General features: G+C 46.4%; 1 protein-coding gene across 7 annotated transcripts in view; it reads left to right on the plus strand.

Moving 5' to 3' along the window:
* UBR3 (ubiquitin protein ligase E3 component n-recognin 3) overlaps positions 1–21645 on the plus strand; it is a 2118328-nt gene that overhangs the window by 221402 nt on the left and 1875281 nt on the right. For all 7 annotated transcript variants that reach the window (XM_086956098.1, XM_086956102.1, XM_086956099.1 and 4 more), the window contains exon 2: positions 2994–3133. In XM_086956098.1, coding sequence (XP_086812224.1) covers positions 2994–3133 — 140 coding nt within the window. The remainder of the gene's footprint in view (positions 1–2993; positions 3134–21645) is intronic.

Consider the following 21645-nt stretch of genomic DNA (forward strand, 5'->3'; position numbering starts at 1 on the left):
GAGGGACGTTGACGATCAGTCAGGTGAAAGCGTTTTGGATGCGTTGTAGTCGTCGTAGGTGTTTGGCTGGGATTACACTCCTGGATAACCCCTGCTCACCCCCTTGGTAGCTTGGCACAAGCAGACAGGCTTATCTCAGAGGCAGTGTGTTAAGCGTTTGTGAACACATACAGTAATACAGTGAAAACACTACAGATGGACATAACACAGGTTTTATAAAAATAAGTATTCTTTATATAGACTTATCACAAGATTATTGTAGATAGGTTTTTGAAAGGTCTCAAACACATGTTCCACCTTCACGCTTCATTATGCCTCAGTAGGACCTCAACCTGGTTCTTATCTATCTGATTTGCGTACCCTTTTGAGCCTTTTGTACTATCAGAATATTTACCATCAAAACAGCCTTTCTTGTGACCGTAACATCCCCAACACAGTTAGCGATTTGCATGCACGATCGACGCACCCTCCTTATGTTTCATTCTACCTGGACAAACTCTTCCTTTGGACTGGAGTGTCCTTGCCAAAGATGGTGATCCTGTTCCATTTAGACCAGTCTATCATCCTGCCTACCTTTTACTCTCTGCCTCATCCCTATAAAGGAGAGGAGCGAATCCACCAACTGTATCCAAAAAGAACATTGTTTTTCTACCTTGACTGCACAAAACAATTCTGGGTGGACAACTAACTCCTCGTTGGGTATGTTGAGCCCAGAAAGGGAAGACGGTGCAGAAACTGACCATCTTATGATGGATTGTGCTCCGTTTCAAAATCTGCTACATGTAGGCCAACAAGTAACCTCCTGAATGCTTGCATGCTTATTCCACCAGAGCCCACGCTGTGAACGCTGTGCTAGAGTGCAGAGTCCCGGTTCTGAACATCTGCCAGGCAGCAGCTTGGGTATCTGCACGTTTGCCAATCCCTACTGCCTAAGCAGTCAGGTGTGTAAGAACTGGCATTTGACCTGTCCCATCCTGCAGGATTTTTCAGTGCTAATTTGTTTCGCAGACCCACCTCCTGGGAGGCATCGCTTGGGTATCTATTTTAAGGTAAGTAATCTGCAGCTAATAGTCTCTATCAGATACACAATTTACTTACCTTCATAACTGCTTTTCTGGCAGAGATTATATCTAGCCTCTGATTTCTTACCAACCCACCCATCCTCTCCGCTCTGTGAACAGATTTATGGATTCAGGGCTATCCCCTTTTCTTGGCCTTAGTTCCACACACCAGTTGGCAGTACTCTTTGTGACTTAGCGCTTCAGATATGGAAAGTTGCGAAAAAGAAACAGACGTTAGCGCACTTCCGGCACTGATGACGCCAAGTGGAGCCAAATGACGCCACTTACGTGCGTGCAGGGGTACTGCTCACAAAAAATTCCAGATCCAGTCTGACACCTGGGGATAATTGTAATGTAAGGAATCTATGGCTAGATGGTCTCTCTAAGGCATTACCCAAGGTAATTACATTTTTTCTTAAGACACCTCTCTTCATCCATTGGTCTGTTGTGTCATTCACATTTTGCTTCCGCCCACTACAGCATATAGCATGGGGCAGTGGGTCAGCCTTCTTAAGCCACTGGTTAACTTAACTTCGAGTGACTGCATTTTTTCTCTCTCACAATGAGCACACCTGCACATGAGCTAGTTCCCTTCAGTGCCAGTGTTTTTACTTTATAATTATTTTAGTGTTGCCTTTGTGTTTTGAGCTTTCTGATGCACATTCCATCTTTATCAGAGTCCATCTCCCGCCAGTGCTGTTGTAAATTCCATTTGGAGCGTTTTGCTTTTCTGACTGCTGCTGTTTCACAGCGTACCAGATTGTGTTCATAGGAAGTTGTTCTCTTTTACTTTATGCTCTTTATACTTTTTGTCTCCTTCTTTCTTTGCCAATTTCTTTCCTTCCTTCCTTAATTTTTCTTACCTTATTTCCTTCTTGCCTTCTTTCTTTCTTTTTTCTTTCTCTTTGCTTACCTTTCCCTTCTCTTTTTTGTCTTGCTGTCTTTCTTTGTTTTTTGTTTGCATTTTCTTTTATCTTTCTCTTTTTCTTTCCTTGTGTTTCTTTCCCTACCTTTCTTTCCTTGTCTGTCTCTCTCTCTCTCTCTCTCTCTCTCTCTCTCTCTCTCCCTCCCTCTCTTCCCCCCTGCCCCCCCTAACTCCCCCCTTGCCAGTGCCAGACTGACTGACTTTTTAAGTAAGTAGTATGGCAATTTGTGGGGTGTTTTTTTATTTAGACCCCAACATTTCTTGGTCTGTACCAAATTCTTTTTTAAAGATTGAAGCGGGCCTGCCATGTTCCCACACAAAAAAGTGTTGCATAGAACAAGAATTGAGAGAAGGCTGGAGGCCAGTGCCAGACCTATTGGCGTTGCCAGTGCTTGTTGTATTTTGATATTACATATTTCTGCAGTGCTGCCATTGCAGGTTTCCCGTGCGTGCCATCAAAAGTAGGCATGAAGACATTTTAAAAACACGTCTTAAACGTTCATAGAATGGTCATTTCTTGATAGCAGACAAATTCAAACCCTTAGTTTAGCACTTTCAGATATCTACAGCCTACTTGAAATCTTTGTTAAATAACACATTTACTTTATTGCTTGCTAATTTTATGCTGTTAGAAAACACTCGTACCGGATAAATCATGCAAAACGCCGCGCCTCAAATTGTAAATATGTGTAGGGTAAAGTCGAGTGGAAAGTAAATATGTAAAACCACCCCGTCCCAATACACACCCAGCCTCCCTTCCCTGCCATTCTGACTTTGTATTCTGGCCTCAGTCACAGTACATCGCGCATTGAGACCCTTACGGATGAGTAGCGCGCTCTATAAATCACTGATTGATTGACATAAACAACTTAACGTTTTATGTTACATGCAACATCATGTTTTATGTAAAGGCCTGCGTGTTCGATATGCTTTCTATGCAATAAAATATGTAATCTGTATAACGACCTAACGTCAAACGGGTTTTGTTTTTATTTGCCTTGTAACAGGTTTTGTAAAAGGCACCGGGTTAAATCAAGTTCAAGTGTTCCTTGTGTCCCCAAAGACCTATTGATGATGTCGGAGTTGATTCTGCCTCAGTTTATATTTTGTCTAATTCAGTCCTTACGAGAAGGCTACAATGAACCAGGTAAGTTGAACTTACATTAAACATTGCATAAGAAGTCAGTTGCATCAGAATTTTTTTTGTAGCTTTCATGTTTTCAGGAAAATCACCTCCTCAAAGAGCAACCGTTTTTAATTTCGATTCTTGCATATGTTTTATTTTATTACAGTTACCGAGTGACTAGTACTTGTAAAGGGAGTTTCTCTCAGGATGGGTGTTACATACCTGCCAACACACACGATAGCGGCTCCCATCACCTTGTCACCTGGTGAGGAGCCAGTATCACATGGTGGCAGGGGTAAAGAAGCTGAAAACCTCTGTAAATAGGGGGTTTCGAGAGGCTTTGAACTGCCGACGTCCATTAAGGGGTGTGAAAACACCCCAGGACAAGGGCATCAGCCTTGGTAAGCTTTGTTTTGTTTTTGTTTTTTTGGAGGAGGTGGCTCGGGATGCTCAAAAGTGCCTCCTAGGTACTTCTGGGCACGATGCCTCGCCCCCTTCAAGGCCCCACCCCTCCTCACACTGTGAGATTGTTCTTCAAGTTGGCAGGTATGGTGTTATCCTTTCCCTCTTTTTATAGTGTTCCTCTATTATACAGGGTGTTTCAAAACAGAAGATCAGTGGATCTTACATTTCGAGCTAATTGCGTGTATCACACTTTTTTCATGGCTGTTAAAATAAATGTTGAATATGCTAAATATGTTTCTTTTATTGCGTTTCAATTCTTTTAGCTTGCTCTTCTGACTTCTTGGGATCCGATGACCTACTACAAAGGCATTTGAATGATTTAGATTTTACAAGTGACTGATTATACACTCCTGTTATTGCACCCACCCACCCCAGCTGTTCAGCCTTTTAAAAGTTAATACATGTGAATGTTTAACTATTTAAAATTCTACTCTGTGATTTGGGCTGGATGGGCAGCCTTTGTTTTCAGTTCCGGGGGTTTCTAGGGTGAATCTGTGTATGGTGCTGGGTATCCATTTGAAGCTGGAAAGGAATGTCCTGCTTGTAACATCCTGGTGACCCTGAAAAAATGGGTATCCTCCCACTCCTACTGTTCACCTTTGTTGAGAACACAGGTTGCTTTGTTGGGTTGGACAACTAATTCTGGGTAGTGAAGAGATTCTCAGAGCCTTCATGAGAATTTGTACTCGTAATTTATGATGTAATATTAGATAACTCATGTAAATTGTTTCACCATTTGACTCATTGAGTTAATCTATAATTATTTTAAGACAGTTACTCGTTAAATGAATATACAAACTAAAAGCACACGGTTAGAAAACACAATACACATATTGCCATACAATCAGAGATATAAAAAAGAAGCAGTAGCTGCAATTGACAAACAACATATGACACCCGTAGAATTTAAATGAATAGTGGATTGGTGTACAATATGGTGGGCACTTGTGCAATCAGAGCAAAACATATCATATTGATTTGTAGGTGAGAAGTCCAGTAATGAAAATGTTGTCCTTCACGGCTTGAAGTGAGGCGGGCACCAGACCGGGCTGGAACATTGACTTTGAAGACCAGTTTGAGCTGCAACTGTCTCCCCCTGAGCTGTTTGATGTTGGTATCACTGAATACTGGACCCTTGGTTACCCGATTGATTGGACATGTGCAATTTTACTATGAGAGACAGTTATGTGATACCCTTGAATCAACACATTTTTGACATTTGAATCCCAGTTAACTTTTCTTCCGCCCCACCACCCACAAACCATTTTGCTCTTGTTGTTCGATTTAGATTTCTTTCTTATTGGCATCTGTGGTGAAAATTCTTTATCTCAGTATAAGATTACTGTTTTTTGCTCTAAGTTTCACTTCAGTAAAATGAACTATGTATTCATGCTAACACTTTATCACCTAAAGAAAATGTAATTTCGTTTACCCATATAGCTGAACCGATCTGTAAGCTGTGGTCTTTTATAAGTGTAGGGCTAATTCCTTTTGGTTTGCTTAACTCTTTCCTGCCATCAAAAGTGGCGTTGAGTTTTGCTGTCTGGTCTGTACATTTGTAGAGTGACCAACTCCCCCAAAAGAGTATCCTAGTACTTAAAGCAAGAGCTGTGTTGATCAATACTGGGCTGAGCCTAGGTGAAGATCAGGTCTTCTATTTCTTGTGAAAGTCGAGAACTGGGGAGGTGGCTCTGATGTGTAGGGGCAATTCGTTCCACAGTTAGGGAGGGAGATACGAGAAGGCACAACCACCAGTTGTAGTCCTTCGTATGCAGGGGATGTGTGCGAGTAGAAGTCTGGCTGAGCGGTGGTGTCTGGTAGGTTTGGCCTTGGAAGTTGATGCAATTTTTGAGGTAGGTGGGGCTAATGTGTATGACTGTGTGTGTGAAGAGTTTCAAGAGTGCTTGTTTGTGGACTGGGAGCTATGAGGTCTTTGAGGTGCAGGGTGATGTGTAAGCGAGCAGGGTGAGGCAGAGTTTAGTTTTAGTGTGGGCCTGGCTGCTGAGTTTTGTATAGTCTGGATTCTTCTTATCAGTTACACATTGTATGCGACCTAGAATGCCTTTTTGTAATCCAGCTTCCTGGTGATGAGGTACTGGGTGATGGTTCTATGCGTGTCAACATCAGTTTTAGTTTCTTCATACTTGCCTGTTTAAATTATTAGAAACAAAACTTTAAGAAACTGAAAGACATTATATAGAATGGGAAAAGGGTAAATCTGTGACAATAAATGACTGACATACTTTAAAAGATCACACTGTTGTGATAATACAGTAAACCGTATGTAACGATCAACAAGGTTATTAATTTACAGTGATTGCACGTTCAAACAATCAGCAGATTTGTAGATCTCTACTAGTCACCCGTCAGGGTATCCAGGCGCTGACAGGGTCCAGCCGATTAGGTGAATAGTAAGGCCTTTAGGGACTTTCTGAACTCTGGAAGAGATGGGGAGGTCGGTAGATAAAAGGGTGGCTTGTTCCATGTCTTCACTCTAGGTAGGAGAAAAAGCCACCTGTGCATTTGCTACAACAGATGCAGGGGATGAGGGTTAGAGAAAGGGTCGCAAATCAGTGGTGTCTAGTGGGCTGAAGGAATTTCAGACGATGGTTCAAGTAGGCGGGTCCTTAGTTGTGTAGGCCTTGTATGCATGGATCAGGAGCTTGTACCTGCATCTTTTCTGTACAGTGAGCCAGTGTAGTTCCCTGAGGTAGGAGGTGATGTGGGTTCATATAGGGAGATTCCGGACGAGTCTGGCTGCGGCGTTCTATATATCTAGCCCTTGTGGCAAGTGATCTGCTATCCTGTCATAGAGAGCAATGCCGTAGTTCAGTTGGCGGAGATGAGGGCCTAGGTGAGTATGCGTCTTGGGCTTTGGTGTAGCCATTTCAATATCTTACGAAGCCTGCGGAGGATGAAGAATTAGGAGGAGACGGAGTTGACCTGAGTCATCATGGTTAGCTTGTTTTTCCAGAATGATGCTTAGGTTCCTAGCGTAGTCAGTGGGGGTCGGAGTAGGTCCGAGTTCTGAGGGCCATCAAGATGCATCCCATAGGGGAACTTTTGCTTCCAAAAATCATTACCTCTATCTTGTCCGTGTTGAACTTTAGGCAATTATCCTTCATCCAGTTGACGATCTCTCTCATGCAGTTGTGGAAGTGGTGTCTTCGGAGAGGGAGAAGATAAGTTGTGTCATGTTGGCGTAGGATATGATGTTGAGTCCGTGGGTTTGAGTGATGCCAGAGGTGTCATGTAAGTGTTAAAGAGGGTGGGACTGAGTGACGATCCTTTGGGTACACCACAGATGATTTCCATGGGTTCAGAGGTAAAGGGGGAAGCCAGACCTTTTGCATTATTCTGGTGAGGAAAGAGGCGATTTATTTATTTAAACTTAAAATGCGCAACAGCTACCCGCAGTGGGTTTCCCGGCGCAAGGGATAGACTAAAGAAGAAAAAGGACATTACAACAGCATTATTAACAGCTAAAACGGCCAGTAATCTATTGAAAGAGTAAAGTTTTTCATTTTTTGCGGAAGCAGAACATGTTAGTCTCCGATTTCAGAGCAGTGGGAAGCGCATTCCAAGACTTGGGGCCTAGATGGGAAAAAGATCTTCCCCCCCATCTTCACAAGTTTAAATCTTGGAATAACGAAGTCACAGTTAGCCGAAGATCTTAATGTACGGCTAGGCTCAGATGTCGTTGGTAGCTGCGATGAGGGCTGTCTCTGCTTCTGTGTTTGTTGTGGAATCCGGATTGTGAGGAGTCTAGTAGGAGTTTCCATTCCAGATGTGAGGAAAGTTGATGGCTTTTTCTAATACGTTGCCTGGGAATGGGAACAGGGAGATCGGTTGGTAGTTGTTGAGTTCGCTGGGGTCTGCTGATAGTTTCTTTAGTAGGGTGTTGACTTCTGTGTGTTTCTAGTCATTGGGGAAGATAGCCGTGGCAGTTGAAGTGTTGAACAAGGTGGCGAGTGCATGTCTGGTTCTGGCCTCGCCTAGGTTTAAGATGTGGTGAGGGCATGGGTCAGTTGGGGCCCTTAAGTGGACAGAGTTCATGATGGAGGTGGTGTCCTGTGGGGAGAGTTGTCTCCATTTGGTGAGTCAGATGTCTATGGCGGTTGCCGGTTTGTTGTGTTGCTTGAAGAAGTCAGTGGTTTTTGGCTGGGGTTTGAAGTTTCTGTAGATGTTGGCGATCTTGTCATAGAGAAACTCTGCAACAACCTTGCAAACTTCTTCTGAGGGGGTAATGTTGTTTGTTGCAGCTGAGGAATGGAGAATTCTTTGACAATATTGAAGAGATGTTTGCTTTTATTGGAGCTTGATTCGATGTAGGAGTCTAAGGACTTTTTCTTCAGTTCTCTCAGCTGTCTGTGGTAGAGATTGAGGGCTGTCTTGAAGGTGGTCTTGTCAATTGTGTCCTTGCTGGTGCGACATCACCTTTACAATTGTTTATAGTGTTGATTAGCGGTTCTGAGGTCTTCAGTCTACCAGCTAGCCTACTTGATGGACCATCTGTGAGTGTTGTTGCCAATGGGAACAATGCTGTTGGTGCGTTTGGTGATCCAATTATTGAAGTTTCTGAAGTTCTGGTCTAGGTTGTTGGAGGAGATGGGGTAGGTGGTGTTAAGGGTAATGATCCATGTGTCCTTTGAGACTTTGCTCCAGCAGCAGTGAAGGTGGGGGGCTGTAAGGCAGACAGCGGGTAGAGGTTAGTGGGCTGTTGATGTTGAAGTGGACAATAAAGGGGTTAGTCCAGGTGAGTTCTGTGGCGTGCCTTTACCTGATGCGGTCACTGAAGGTGAAGATGGAGTCTATCGTGTGGCCCACGCTTTGTGTGGGGTTGTGGGCGAGTTGGGTGAGTCCACTGTTGTTCATGCAGTGAAGGAGTTTGGTAGTGTTGATGTCATTGTGGACATTGACATGGAAGTTGAGGTCGCAGAGGAACATGTCGTTTTGGAGTCTATGGCGAGGGAGGCGATGAAGTTGCAGAAGGCTGGACGTGGTCCTGGAGGACAGTAGGCAAGGGTGTCCCTGATGGTGATTTGCTGTCTGTATGCAGTTGGAAATTGAGGTGTTCCATGGCTTGGTCATTTTTTGGTGGTGCATTGGGTGGATCCCTTGTGTAAGATGGTGATCCCCCCCCCCTCCAGCCTTGTTGATGCATTCACAGTGGGCGATCTTGTATCCTCCGTTTTCTTCGGTGGCAATGTCGCATTTGGAAGTGGAATTTAGCCAGAATTGATGAAGAGGATGTCTGCTGTGAGGGTGTAGATGAGGTCCCAAATTTTGGAGGGGTGTTTTTTCATAGTGAACGTGTTGAGAAGGGCGCATGCGGGTTGGTGTTTTTGTTCAGGTGGTGTCTGTGATTTGTTCGTGGTGGGGCTGGCCAGTGTGCTGGTGTGTGTGTGTGTGTGTGTGTGCTGTGGCAGTGGGTGCAGGTGGAAGGTCCTATTCTTCAGTGGAGTATGAATTGGTGCAGTGGCAGTGTTTTTGTTGTGGTGTCCGTGGTCAATGGTGTAGAGCTCGGCTATGGTGTATCTTCGAGAGGGACAGGGGTTGGGGCTCTGGGCGCGGTCCAGATGCAGACTGGTACAGGCAGGCTTTCCTCGGGCACAGTCGCTCTGCAGCCTGCATTAGATCCTGTATTTTTTTTAAACAATACATTTTATTGCAATTTTCATCGTAATAACTATGAAAAGAAAAAGTATAAAATGAAAAGTAACACAGTTTAGTGTCCACACCCGGGATAGCCCTCATCCAACATGTCCCAGAATGATACAGTAGTGTGTGAAGCCTCAAGGATGTTACTGGTTTTTCTCTCACCCCTCTGAAGTGCTTTCAGATTCCCCCACACTCCCACTGCTTCAGCCCCCTTGTGGTGGTCCCCGATAGTTTACCCACATCCCCCAGATCCTCACGTACTTCTGGGGGCAGCCCCTGGCTGAATATATGGGTTTGTCCAGTGGCATGCACCTGTCCAGCCAATCCGCCACTTCTCCAGTGGAGGGGCGTCTGCCGGCCTCAAGTGCCTTGCGATATCCCTCTTGACTGCCACCAGTCCTGTCCATAATAGGGTTCTTTTGTACTAATGTTTGTTTATGTTTATGTTTAGATGCTTATAAAGCGCTCGAATGCCGAGGCGTCTTGGCGCTGAGGAGTGTAGATGGAAAGGGCGCACGTGAGTTAGGCCTAGAGGGCTGGAAACAGCCAGGTTTTAAGATTCCTCCTAAAAGTCTGATGATTCGATTAAAGCTTCAAGGGGAGTGGTAGTTTGTTCCACAGTATTGCTGCACAGTGCGTGATTGCTCTCCTACCCCCCCCCCCCCACCCCCCCCCCCTCCCATATCTCTCCCGCCTTGCTTTAGTACTTTTAATGAGGCCAGCATTAGCTTACCTAAGATCACGAGTTGGGACATACGGTGTAAAAAGATTTTGAAGATCCTCGGCACCAGTGCCATGGAGTACCTTATGCACCAAGGTTAGAGTTTTAAATTCGATGCACTGCTTAACTGGCAGCCAATGCAGCATTTTAATGCCAGCTGAGGTTGTCTGACCTCTAGGAATACCTGGAAGAAGCCTCACTGCAGCGTTTTGTAAAGACTGTAGTTTTTGTTGTTGATAATTATCGATACCCAGGAATAGGGCATTACAATAATCCAGTTTGGATAAGAAAAGAGCGACCAATACAGTCTTTTGTAACTCTCGTGGAATATAGGGAAGGATTTTTCTCAAAGTTTTTAAGAGAAAGAAGCACGATGATATCAGGCTGTTTATCTGAGGGCCAAAATTCAATTTGCTGTCAAAGATGACCCCCAGCTTTCTGACCTTCTGTGCTGGTGAAAGGCATTCTCCAGCTTCTGAAGGCCACCAGGATCGATTCCAAAGGGGCTGACCCAACCCAAATTCCATCACTTCGGTCTTATCTGTATTTATTGTCAGATGGTTCTGACTCATGTATCATGTGACTCATGACTCATGTGACGAACTGTATTTGCACATTGATTATTTTGCACGATTTTAAGAGCATTTTAATCCTTTTAAAAAACAGTTCTCCATGTTTGTTTTACCTTTTGGGGACGGAGTTGTGTTCAATACTCCGGGGGCGACAGACATCTTGGGAGGAGAGGGTCAGCGGCATAGTTGCCTGGGGAATTCTCGCGCCCGAGGTCAAAAGGGGCGGATGACGCGACCGCGCAGCGGGCGCTGGCGCGCCAGAGGCAAGCCCGTCTGCGCACAACCGGGACCAGGGGCCAGGACTCACGGTCGATCTGGGGGAGGACCCTGTGTCTATACGGCCTTTTGTTTGGGACCCTCATTTATTTATAAATCGTGTCCACAATGTCCCTTAGTCCTGGATACTGGCAGTTTGGCGGGTAAGAACTTTCCTCCAGCTACCAAGTATAAAATGTACCTGCTCAATTGACGCTCACTTTCTAAGCATGCGCTAGAAATACGGTTATTTCTGGAAAATTATAGCCCTGATGTTAGGTTTCTTACTGAAACTTGGCTCACGGACTGGTCTAATCCAGCTGTGGTCCAGGCACTTCCATCAGGATATCACATTCAAAGGCAAGATCGCATAGTGAGTAGAGGCGGGGCTTGCTATTATTTATAGAGAGCCTTTCAGCTGCCGAATTAAAGATGGGCTGATCCGCGATTGTGAAAGCTGCTCCTTCGCCGTAAGTTTTACCTCAACATGTACCTTTTCGGGAATTTTAATCTATCGGCCGCCCAGAGTCATTGGCTCTTTCAAAATGGATTTAGTTGAAAATATAGCGAATCCTGCAAGCACCTTGCTGAATTTTTCAGTTTTAGGCGACCTAAATCTGCACTTGGAAGAGAGTACAGCACCTAATGTGGAAGAATTAGTTGACTCACTAGGTGCACTACTGCTGACTCAGAAAGTGAAGGGATCGACCCATATTAAGGGACACCTTCTGGACCTTATTTTTACTAATGCTGACATAGCAGTTGATAATCCCTCTCCGTTACTTTGGAGCGACCACTATTTGATTCCCTTCTCTTGGTCTCCGCCTATAAAGGAGGTGTCAGAAAACCATATGAAGAAGCTCTGCCGGAACTGGTCAAAAATCCCCCAGGAAACCTGGGCAGCCATCCTCACAGATACCTGCCCGGAACTTGATGATGACCCAGAAGTAGCAAATGGACAATTTAATAGTTGGATCGAAGCTGTAGGAAGGTGGATATCTGACTATGGTTGCCCCCAACCTTTTGCCTGGTGTTTTGCTGGTTTTTCGACTTAGTTGACCTGGGGCCCTGCTATTCAGGACCCCAGGCCCACTGCTCTCTCTGTAAAATGGATTCCATGTACTCTAGGTACATATCTAATTGGATACTGATTCACTTTATCAGTCCCTGTACAGTGTACCTTAGGTACCCAGGGCATAGGTGCACTCAGGGCCTACCAGGGGCTGCAGCATGTATTATGCCACCCCTGGCTGGCGATCCAAATCTGACACAACTGGCTGATAAATCAGCTGGGGCAAGGTGGTGTAATCACCCTTTGCTTTAGATATAGTATCCCTATATCTAACCCTAAAATGGACACATATCCTCCTTTCAGTCACTCCTATGGCAGGCCTTATCAATCCTGAAGGCAGAGTACTTGGAATTATGTGAGATGGTGCTCTAGCATGAGCTGAGCCTGTCTGCAGCTTTCGGAACCAAGTCCTTTAGCTGTTTCCATGATAATGCTATACCATATACTCTTAAGTGCATTATAATCCTCGCGGTTATTGCCAGCTTTGGTATAACATTATCGACTTGGGGTTACCTGCACAGCGGTCTCAGCGCTGTTGCAGGGAGGTTCACCACTGACACGCCATCGCCCTCGAGACGATAGGCCACGCCCCCCACACAAGCCATGCCCATTCCCGCCACTACAAAGCGCCGTGCTGACTACGAGCCGGCGTTTTAGACCGCTCTCCTGAGGCGGAAAGCCGGGAGTCACATTAGGATAATTTTTTAAACAAACTGCCTATTTGCACTATTGTTGATTTTAGAACTCTGTGTGCGTACTTGTTGTTATATTGACTGTTGCTCTCGACTTGGGGTTACCTGCACAGCGGTCCCAGCGCTGTTGCAGGGAGGTTCACCACTGCGACGCCATCGCGACGATAGGCCACGCCCCCCACACAAGCCACGCCCATTCCTGCCACTACAAAGCGCCGTGCTGACTACGAGCCGGCGTTTTAGACCGCTCTCCTGAGGCGGAAAGCCGGGAGTCACATTAGGATAATTATTAATTTTTTTTTTTAAACAAACTGCTTATTTGCACTATTGTTGATTTTAGAACTCTGTGTGCATATCTGTTGTTATATTGACTGTTGCTCTCGACTTGGGGTTACCTGCACAGCGGTCCCAGCGCTGTTGCAGGGAGGTTCACCACTGCGACGCCATCGCCCTCGAGACGATAGGCCACGCCCCCCACACAAGCCACGCCCCTTCCTCGGCCTCTGCCATTAAGAATGCTCACTACTAGGAAGCGCAGCGGACGAGCGCAGCGGGCGCGCCGGCAGCGCTCCTAAGGCAAGCCCGTCTGCGCCCGTCCGCGACCAGGCCGCGGCGAGCGCGTGCCACTCTGCCCGAATTATTGTTAACCACGGGGCCTCCCCTCCACTATATTCTCGGGAGACGCTGCTCAATCTGAGTGAGCATGCGTGTGAGGGACACTTTTCTTTTGTCGATACTGCCCTCCCTTTGAATGACTTTGCGATCAGTGGTCTGCTAGCGGGCGGACTTCTTAATGTAAGATCACTGCCAAAGCATGCCGCTGAAATTCTACTATTGGCAGAAACCTATCAGTTAGATGTTCTTATCTGTACAGAGACTTGGACTCACTCTAACTGTGAAATTGAACTTGACTGGGCTTGCCCGTAGGATTACAAAATCCTGCACTTACCCAGACCCAAGGGTCGGGGTGGGAATTATCTATAGAGCCTCCTGGCATGTCAACATCCTAGATCTGGACCCGGTTGTTGGGACTGAGCTCCTTGGACTTTCAATTAACAGTCACACAGGAGTTCCCTTTCCGGCAATCCTCTGTTATCGTCCACGGGGGCTTTTAGCGCCCAGCATCAACAATCGCTACTTACTTCTCTGTCTAATATGGCGATCTCCAACAATAAGTTAATTATCTTAGGGGATTTTAATCTATGGCCTAACGGTCCTTTAGATACTGGACTGCACAACTTTTTGCTCTCCTGTGAGAGCATGGGGTTGAAACAGCTAGTCCGGGAACCCACTCATAGAGCAGGGCATCGACTTGATCATATTTTTTCCACCCCTCAGCTAGTTCATTTGAATAAGATCTTGCCCATGGCCTGGACTGACCATTCTCTCCTTAAATTTTACATTAACTGTAAAGGAGATAAAACACTGGCACGCAGTATCCCCTCTGAAATTACGTACAGAGATTGGAAAGCTCTGGAAAGGCGGAGAGCTACTGGTGCTATGTTCCAAGTGGAGGATAGTTTCTCTCCAAATCTTCCGGCCGAGGATAATTATGAGGCTTTTTGTCTCAGGATATCGACAACTATTGACTCCCTAGCTTCATTAAAAACATGTAAGCTCAAAGGTAGAGCATCAGCTCCTTGGTTCAACGATTCTCTTAAGATTCTTAAATTGGCCTGTAAGCAGGCTGAAAGAAAATGGAGACTGGGCTACCTTGATGCTAACAAGCAACTCTGGAAAAGTAAACTTTTGGAATATAAAAATGCCATTATGAAATCCAAATCTGCCTACTATTGTTCCACAATTTGTACAGCCGCCAACAGCTCCAAAAGTATCTTCCAGATTCTGAACAGCCTTACCCATCCTGACTGCGCAAAAAAAGCTATCCCCCCCACACAACACTTGTGCGACAATCTGGCGCTGTTTTTCAATGACAAAATTGAGACTATCATTCGAAACCTAAGCATCTCCCCCACTTTGGTCGACTCCATCGGCACTGAGATCGCCAGTACCGACCATGGAGCAGCGAGCCAAGGGTGCCAGCCTATGGACCTCCTGTGGGAATTTCCCCCCATTACTGAGGTGGAATTTAACAGACTGGCTCAAGGGATTTCATCGGGCTCTCCTCTTGATCCTATCCCCCCTAAAAACTGGAAGGTATCCGGAGAGGAACTCTTTCCCACTCTTTGCAGGATTTGCAATCAATCCCTGAGCAGTGGCCTAGTTCCTGCCCTCTGGAAGCAGGCTCTCATTAGGCCACTGTTGAAGAAACCCTCTCTGAATCCTGAGTGTCTACAGAACTATCGACCAATCTCCCTGCTACCATTCCCGGCAAAAATTGCCGAGCGCTGGGTGAGCTCGTGCCTCTCCAAACATCTGGAGCAGAATCATTTCCTGGACGAAATACAATTTGGCTTTCGTCCAGCCCATGGCACTGAAACAGCTCTACTTGCTGCCATGGAGGACCTTCGTATACGTGCAGACAGGGGCCAGGCAGCAGCCTTGATCCTGCTGGACCTGTCTGCCGCATTCGATACGGTCAACCATATGATTCTGCTGGAGAGACTAAGAGAGGCCGGGGTGGGTGGCACTGTCCTGCATTGGTTTCACTCCTTCCTGCAGGATAGGAAGCAGGCTGTCTCTCCCCCCGTATCAATCGGCCTTCACCCCGGTGACCCACGGGGTGCCTCAAGGCTCGTCCATCAGCCCGATTTCAATTAACGTTTACTTAAAACCTCTGATTACGTTAATAAAATCCCACAGGCTAAGAGCAATTAACTATGCCGATGACACTCAGCTCATTCTATCTTGGGAGGGTGAGGAATCGATTCCTTTGGAGTAGTTTCATGACGGTCTGCGAGACACGGCTCGCTGGCTACACAAAAACTCCTTACAGTTCAACGCCTCCAAAACCGAGGTTTTGTTCTGTGCCGGAAGTCGGATCCCTCGCCCGTTCCCAGCGGAGTTTTGGCCCCCTGAAACTCTGGATAGACCACAGCCGGTCACTGCCGTTCGCAATCTGGGAGTCATGATAGATAATAAGCTCTCCATGGAAGCCCAGGTTGCGAAGACTGTGCTAACCTGCACTGCCCTTATTCGCTCACTCCGCAAGATCTTTCCACTCCTCCCCTTGCAGGCTCGGCCTTAATAGTTAGGTGCACTATTCTTAGTCGCCTTGACTATTGTAATGCGCTGTTGCTTGAGGCCCCGTCTGCGCTGTTAGACAGACTCCAAAGAGTCCAAACAGCTGCTGCCAAATTGGCCCTGGGTTGGCCTAGGAGATCCTCGGCCACTGCGGCAATGGCTGAGCTTCACTGGCTCCCTATGAAACAGCGAGTTGCTTTTAAATCTCTGTCTTGTTTTTAAAGCTCTGCACGGAGTAGGGCCTGCTCCCCTGCAATCTCAATTTGACTGGTACATACCAACTAGAGCCCTCCGATCTACAACAGCCTGTCTTGTTAAAGTTCCAAGATTTAAAAAAGTTAGGACAGGTGGAACATCTTTCAGGGTTACTGCATCAAAACTCTGGAACAGCCTGCCTCTGGATGTCCGTCAAATAAGTGAACTTCTTCCTTTTAGGAAACGGGTTAAAACTTGGCTGTTTCCAAAATGTTAACTGCCCATTACTTAACTGTGTCTCTCATTGCATCCTTCTTAGGAGTTGTCTCAGCGCCAGGATACCTGCAAGGTGATAGTTGCGCTTTATAAATGTTTTAAATAAATAAATAAATAAAACATGTCGAGTAAGGTGTCATACGAATTGAAATACTACCCCCTCGCCAATTCTGGCGACGGGGGTAGCATTCCACCCTTCTAGAGGGACACGACATGTATGTAACTGTGAACCCCGGTTAAAGTTAACTCGAGCCTCAGCATCACAAAATGGATGCTGCCACCACAGACACAAGTCTGACCTCCTGCTGCTGGGAGTCCTTCCAGCGAGGGAGGCTTGGACAAAGGGTTTCCTGCCTTGGGAGGTCCTAGCACCACCGCAGACAGGATTTTGTGTATTAGGTAGGACAGGGCTGAAAGGAATGAGACATGCCTGGGGCACACAAGGTGTCCCTGTGCATACCCCGGTCTAAACCAGTTCCTGGGGCACTCCAGCCCCAGCTCTGGCGCAAGACCGGACAAAGGATAGGGGGTGTAACCACCCCCCTTCCTGGTCCCACCCAGAGGAGGGACCTAGTCGTAGTACAGCCCCCTTTAACCGGATAAAGGTAGGAGCTGGTCCCATTCCAAATTAGATTATCCTGAACAACTTTACAAGAAGAAACTCTGGACTTCGACGTTCTGCTCCACAGAAGACTGAAGAAATCTCCCTTGTGGGCACAAGCAGGCACCATCAGCGTCCAGCGACTTCCCTTTGTCGTCTTCCTTCAAGGATCCAGACTTCAGAGCCCGACGAGACCCGGATTCCCAGACCTCTCCGACCTCTACCTACATATGCAGCACAGCTGAGATCCGTGGTTGCGACGAGACATGTGGGACCGGCCATCTTGAAAGAAGCAGCACTTCGCTCCAGCACGACTTCTGAGGTCACCTCGTCCAAGTGCTTTGGGGACTGAGAAGCCCCGACCCGAGCAGCTCCTGCACCGAAGACCAGCCCTCCAGCATCCACGAGATCTGCGTGGGGCCCTTCTGCCGGTTTGCTGCTCGACGCGTTGTCTGGTCACTTGCCGGCTGGCTAGTGACCTCCCAGACGACGAACTCCGAAATCTTCACTGCTGGTCTGGTTGCTCCAGACTGGCCCTTGCTCCCTTCCAAGAGAGGAGCACCCGGACCCTCCTGGTCCACTCCAGACGCCGTTTCCACTCACCGCGAGGGTTGCCTTTGCCAAGGCCTGTTAACTCCGAAGCCGACACCGCCGACAGCGAGAGCCTGCGTGGGACAGCTCGTGCCTCCATCCTGGTCGTCGAAGACGCCACTTGGTCCACGTGGCTGCAGAGACAAGTGTCCACCCTCACCTGATCGCGACGACGACACCTGGTTCCACTCCAGTCACTGGCTAGTGACTTTGAACATTGTCCCCTCTGCTTTCAGGTTCTTCTCTTCACTGATCCACCCTTGGATCACACCGGACATCTTCCTCCTGATCGCCTGCAGCATCTTTTCTTCCAGGCTCCATAGACTTCAACGCCGGAACCCGACGCGACTTGGCACCTATGCACCCGCAGCCTGTGGGTGAGGTAACACGAGCATTTCGGTGCTCAAGGGTAGCTTGACTCTCCTAGTGTCCAGTTCCACAGTCGTTTTAGTTGTACCTAGTCAGGATTGTCCCTACTCCCCTTTTTCTTGAACTGTATTGTCCATAGACACTGTTACGCATCTTGCGTGTGAGTTCACACTCTGCACACGCATTCCGTGGGTCTCCTATTACCTACCTAGAGTTAGTATAGCGTGGTCCCAGCGATCCTACAGACTCTGGACAGCTCCATTCCTTTTATCGACTTTCACATCCCACTTACTTAGTATATGGTTTGTCGTGCCCCTAGGGCACCATTGTAATTTGTGCAACTTAAACATATTTTTCCTAAGAGATTGTCATGTGCTTAGCCCTCTGATCTCATAAAGAGTTCAGAAGTGTATGTTAGTTAATAAATATCTTGTTTATTTTCATAACAACCTGTGTGGTGTCCTTTCACTTGGTATTCAAGGGGTTATATGTGGTAAAACAGCTGGCTGGTCTATAAGGTTGACTTACAACCAATCACCATAAGGGTTGTTTGGACTGATACAAGGTGATCACTAGAACTAGTGAGCATCATATATCAGGCCAACTTCTCACAGAAGCCTCCTTGGGCCAGCTAACCCCAAAAAACTGCAGAGATATTAAACAAGGTCCCAAAAGAATAGCATGGTACACCCCTGAGTTAAAAGATCTAAAACACACATGCAAACAGAGAGGCAGTGGAGGAAAGTATTCTCACTAGAAAAAAAGCAAGTTTACCATGAAGCTGTAAAACTTTATAAATGAGAAATTTTCACTGCGCAATCTAAATTCTACAAGGCAAAAATTGTATCCGCTTCAAACACCCAACGAGAAATCTTTACAATATTCAGATCTCTTACTACTGCTTCACCCAATATGGTTAATTCAAGGGATTTACCGGGAAGATGTAATGACCTCGCTGAGTTCTTCCTTGCCAAAATCGAGGCGATCTATTCAGCTTTTTCAACATCTATTAATCTGGAAAATGAACAACAACCGGAAGTAAAAAGAGACTTTTTACAACCCAGTCTCGAATCCTTCCCGCCTCTGACGCTTGAGGGCGCTATATCCCTACTGAACAAGCTAAAATCAGGCTCCCCAAGAGATATGGCTCCCTCGAATATTCTGAGCAAAGTAGCCATAAAAGTAGCCCCCAGCATTGCTGCACTTATCAACTCGTCTTTGGAAGTTGGGAAGGTACCTGCTCAGTGGAAAAAAGCCATTGTAAAAGCCCTGTTAAAAAAGGCAGGATCTGATCCTGAGGTATGGGCAAATTATCGCCCTAACTCATTACTACCCGGAATAGCAAAAATGGCTGAGAAATATGTAAACTCCGTTCTGTCCTCATATCTTGATCGCCTTCATCCAACACAGACGGGTTTCAGATCCCACCAAGGCACTGAAACCGCTCTGGTGGTCGTAGTTGAGAAAGCTAGAAAAATTATGGATGTAGGAGGATCAGCAGCAATAATCCTCCTAGACCCCAGTGCGGCCTTTGATACCGTCAACCACCAACTTCTTATTTCCAGATGCCAAGAATTGGGGGTGGCGGGAACCGCACTGAGGTGGTTAACATCCTTCCTGGAAGGTCGATCATTTCAGGTGTTCGAAGATAAGACTTCCAAGATCATGCCATTGAAATGCGGAGTGCCACAGGGTTCCTCACTAAGTCCTACTCTTTTTAACGTTTATATACACCCCATGGCAACAATTGTGGAATCATTTGGCATACAAATAGTGACGTACGCCGATGACCCACAATTAATTGTATCCCTTAATCAATCGGGAGAAGGCATACATAATCTCCCTAGGTGCCTTGAGGAAGTTTCAGCCTGGATGAAATGCTCCTTCTTACAACTGAACTGAGAAAAAACTGACCTCATGATATTGGGCAAAACTTTGCAATAAAGCCCAAAAATCAGATGGCCCAACTGTATGGGGAATCTGCCCACACCTAAAGACCATATAAAGAGTCTAGGTGTTTGGCTTGATAACAAACTTAACATGAGGATCCAGGCAAAGAAAGTTGCAGGGTGCTGCTTTGGAATGCTGAGAATAGTGAGAAAAATTCTTCCTCTTTTACCCTTCCATTGATAATGTCACGCCTGGACTATGCAAATGCGCTTTATCTTGGAGCACCTCAGTCCACGATAAACCTTCTCCAGAAGGTACAGAATTGTGCCGCAAGAATGCTTCTGCATAATCCTCGGAGAGAATCAGCGAGAAGTGCGTTAAACTATCTTCATTGGCTTCCAATTGCTGAGAGAATTCAGTTTAAATCTCTCTGCATCACTCACAAAATTCTGACTTCCAATGGTCACCAATACTTCAGTTGATGGTTTCCCCATACCGTCCTAAAAGAGCTCTCCGCGCTGAAAGTAAACGCATGGCCATAGTACCAAAAATTCAGAGGGCCAGAAGTGGAGGTCAACGTTTTTCTTATGTTGCCTCCAAAAAATGGAATGAGCTTCTGGAACATATTCGTTTGGAAGAAGATCATCTCTCCTTTCGAAAAATGTTGAAGACTCATTTATTCCCAGCCAGATAATCAGCTCCTATCTGTCCGCTCTTTTCTTAACGCTGGGAGGCCTACAGGTAGCCATGCACTTAACAAATGTCCTTTTTCATTTCATTTCATTTCATTTCATTCATTTCATTTCACTCATCCAAGTCATAATCTCGATGAGGCAAGTATGGAATCTGGCTGCTGTGGTCTCTGGCCTAATCGACGTCAGTATCTTCTAAAATGTGTAGAAAGATACGTTTGGGGTGGTTGGGCAGCGGGATCCCCAAGATTGTGCTCAGACAGGCCAGAACGCCCATTCAGAAAGATTTGAGGCACTGGCAGGACCAGTCCATGTGTAAGAGGTCTCCTTGGTGGATTGTGCAACGTAAACAGAGGGGTGAGGCGGTCACATTTGTTCGCCACAGTTTTGCATGGCTAAGGTAGACCTTGTGTAGGTACTTGAATTATATAAGGCAAAATTGGGTGGCTATGGTCATGTCCTTGGGGGAGCTGAGAGCTTGGCGCCAGTCATCACCATCATCATCCAAGTGTTCAAGTTCTCCTCTCCAGGCCTTGCGTAAACCAGGGAAAGAGTCTGGGGTGTGTATGACCAGTGTATTGTATATTGCAGAAAGTTTGATGTATGGTGGGGATAAGGAAGACCTGAGCCTCCAGAAGGCTGACCTTGGAGAGGTCGTTCAGATTGTAAAGGTAGGGCTGGAGTGCATGTCTCATTTGTAGGTAGTGATAGAATTCAAACTTCGGTTGTAGACTCGAGAAGGAATTAATGTTTGCTCCTGTCCTGTTGTTTCCCAGAGTGGCGAATCCAATGATGTCCCACTCCCTGAATCCCTCAGGAGATGACACCTGTGAACCCATTGTCCGGTCCCCAGCAGTGTTACCTGCGTAAGGCACCTTCCAAAACCCTGTGCACACAGGATGTAATTCCAGACTTTTGTAGACTACCCATGTGACCGAGGGGGAGGGGAGAATGTCAGGAGAAGGGGAACTCCATACAGGAAATGGAAGATTGGAGTCCTATGCATGGCCTACTGCTCAGAAGCATAGACTGGGTCCTCTCTATGTACATGCCACCATTCATCAAGTACAACCTTGTGTGCAGTTGTAGATATGAGAGTATGTCTGGGGTGACCAGGCCTCCATCAAAGGTGGACTTGTGGCACTTAGTCATTGTTACCTTGGGTGGTTGAAAATGTCAATGAAAGTTCCACAGAGCGTCATCCAGGTACCTATAGAAGCTCTTGGCACAGGTAGTTTTGTAGCTGTTATAGTAGAACTGAACGCTGTACCATTTTGTAGATTGCCGAGCTACCCATAAGTGAGAGTCGGAGCGTTGACCAGAAGCCAAAGTCTGCT

Source organism: Lissotriton vulgaris, chromosome 2_1 (genome assembly GCF_964263255.1).
Source record: "Lissotriton vulgaris chromosome 2_1, aLisVul1.2, whole genome shotgun sequence".
NCBI classification, from domain to species: Eukaryota; Metazoa; Chordata; class Amphibia; order Caudata; family Salamandridae; genus Lissotriton; species Lissotriton vulgaris.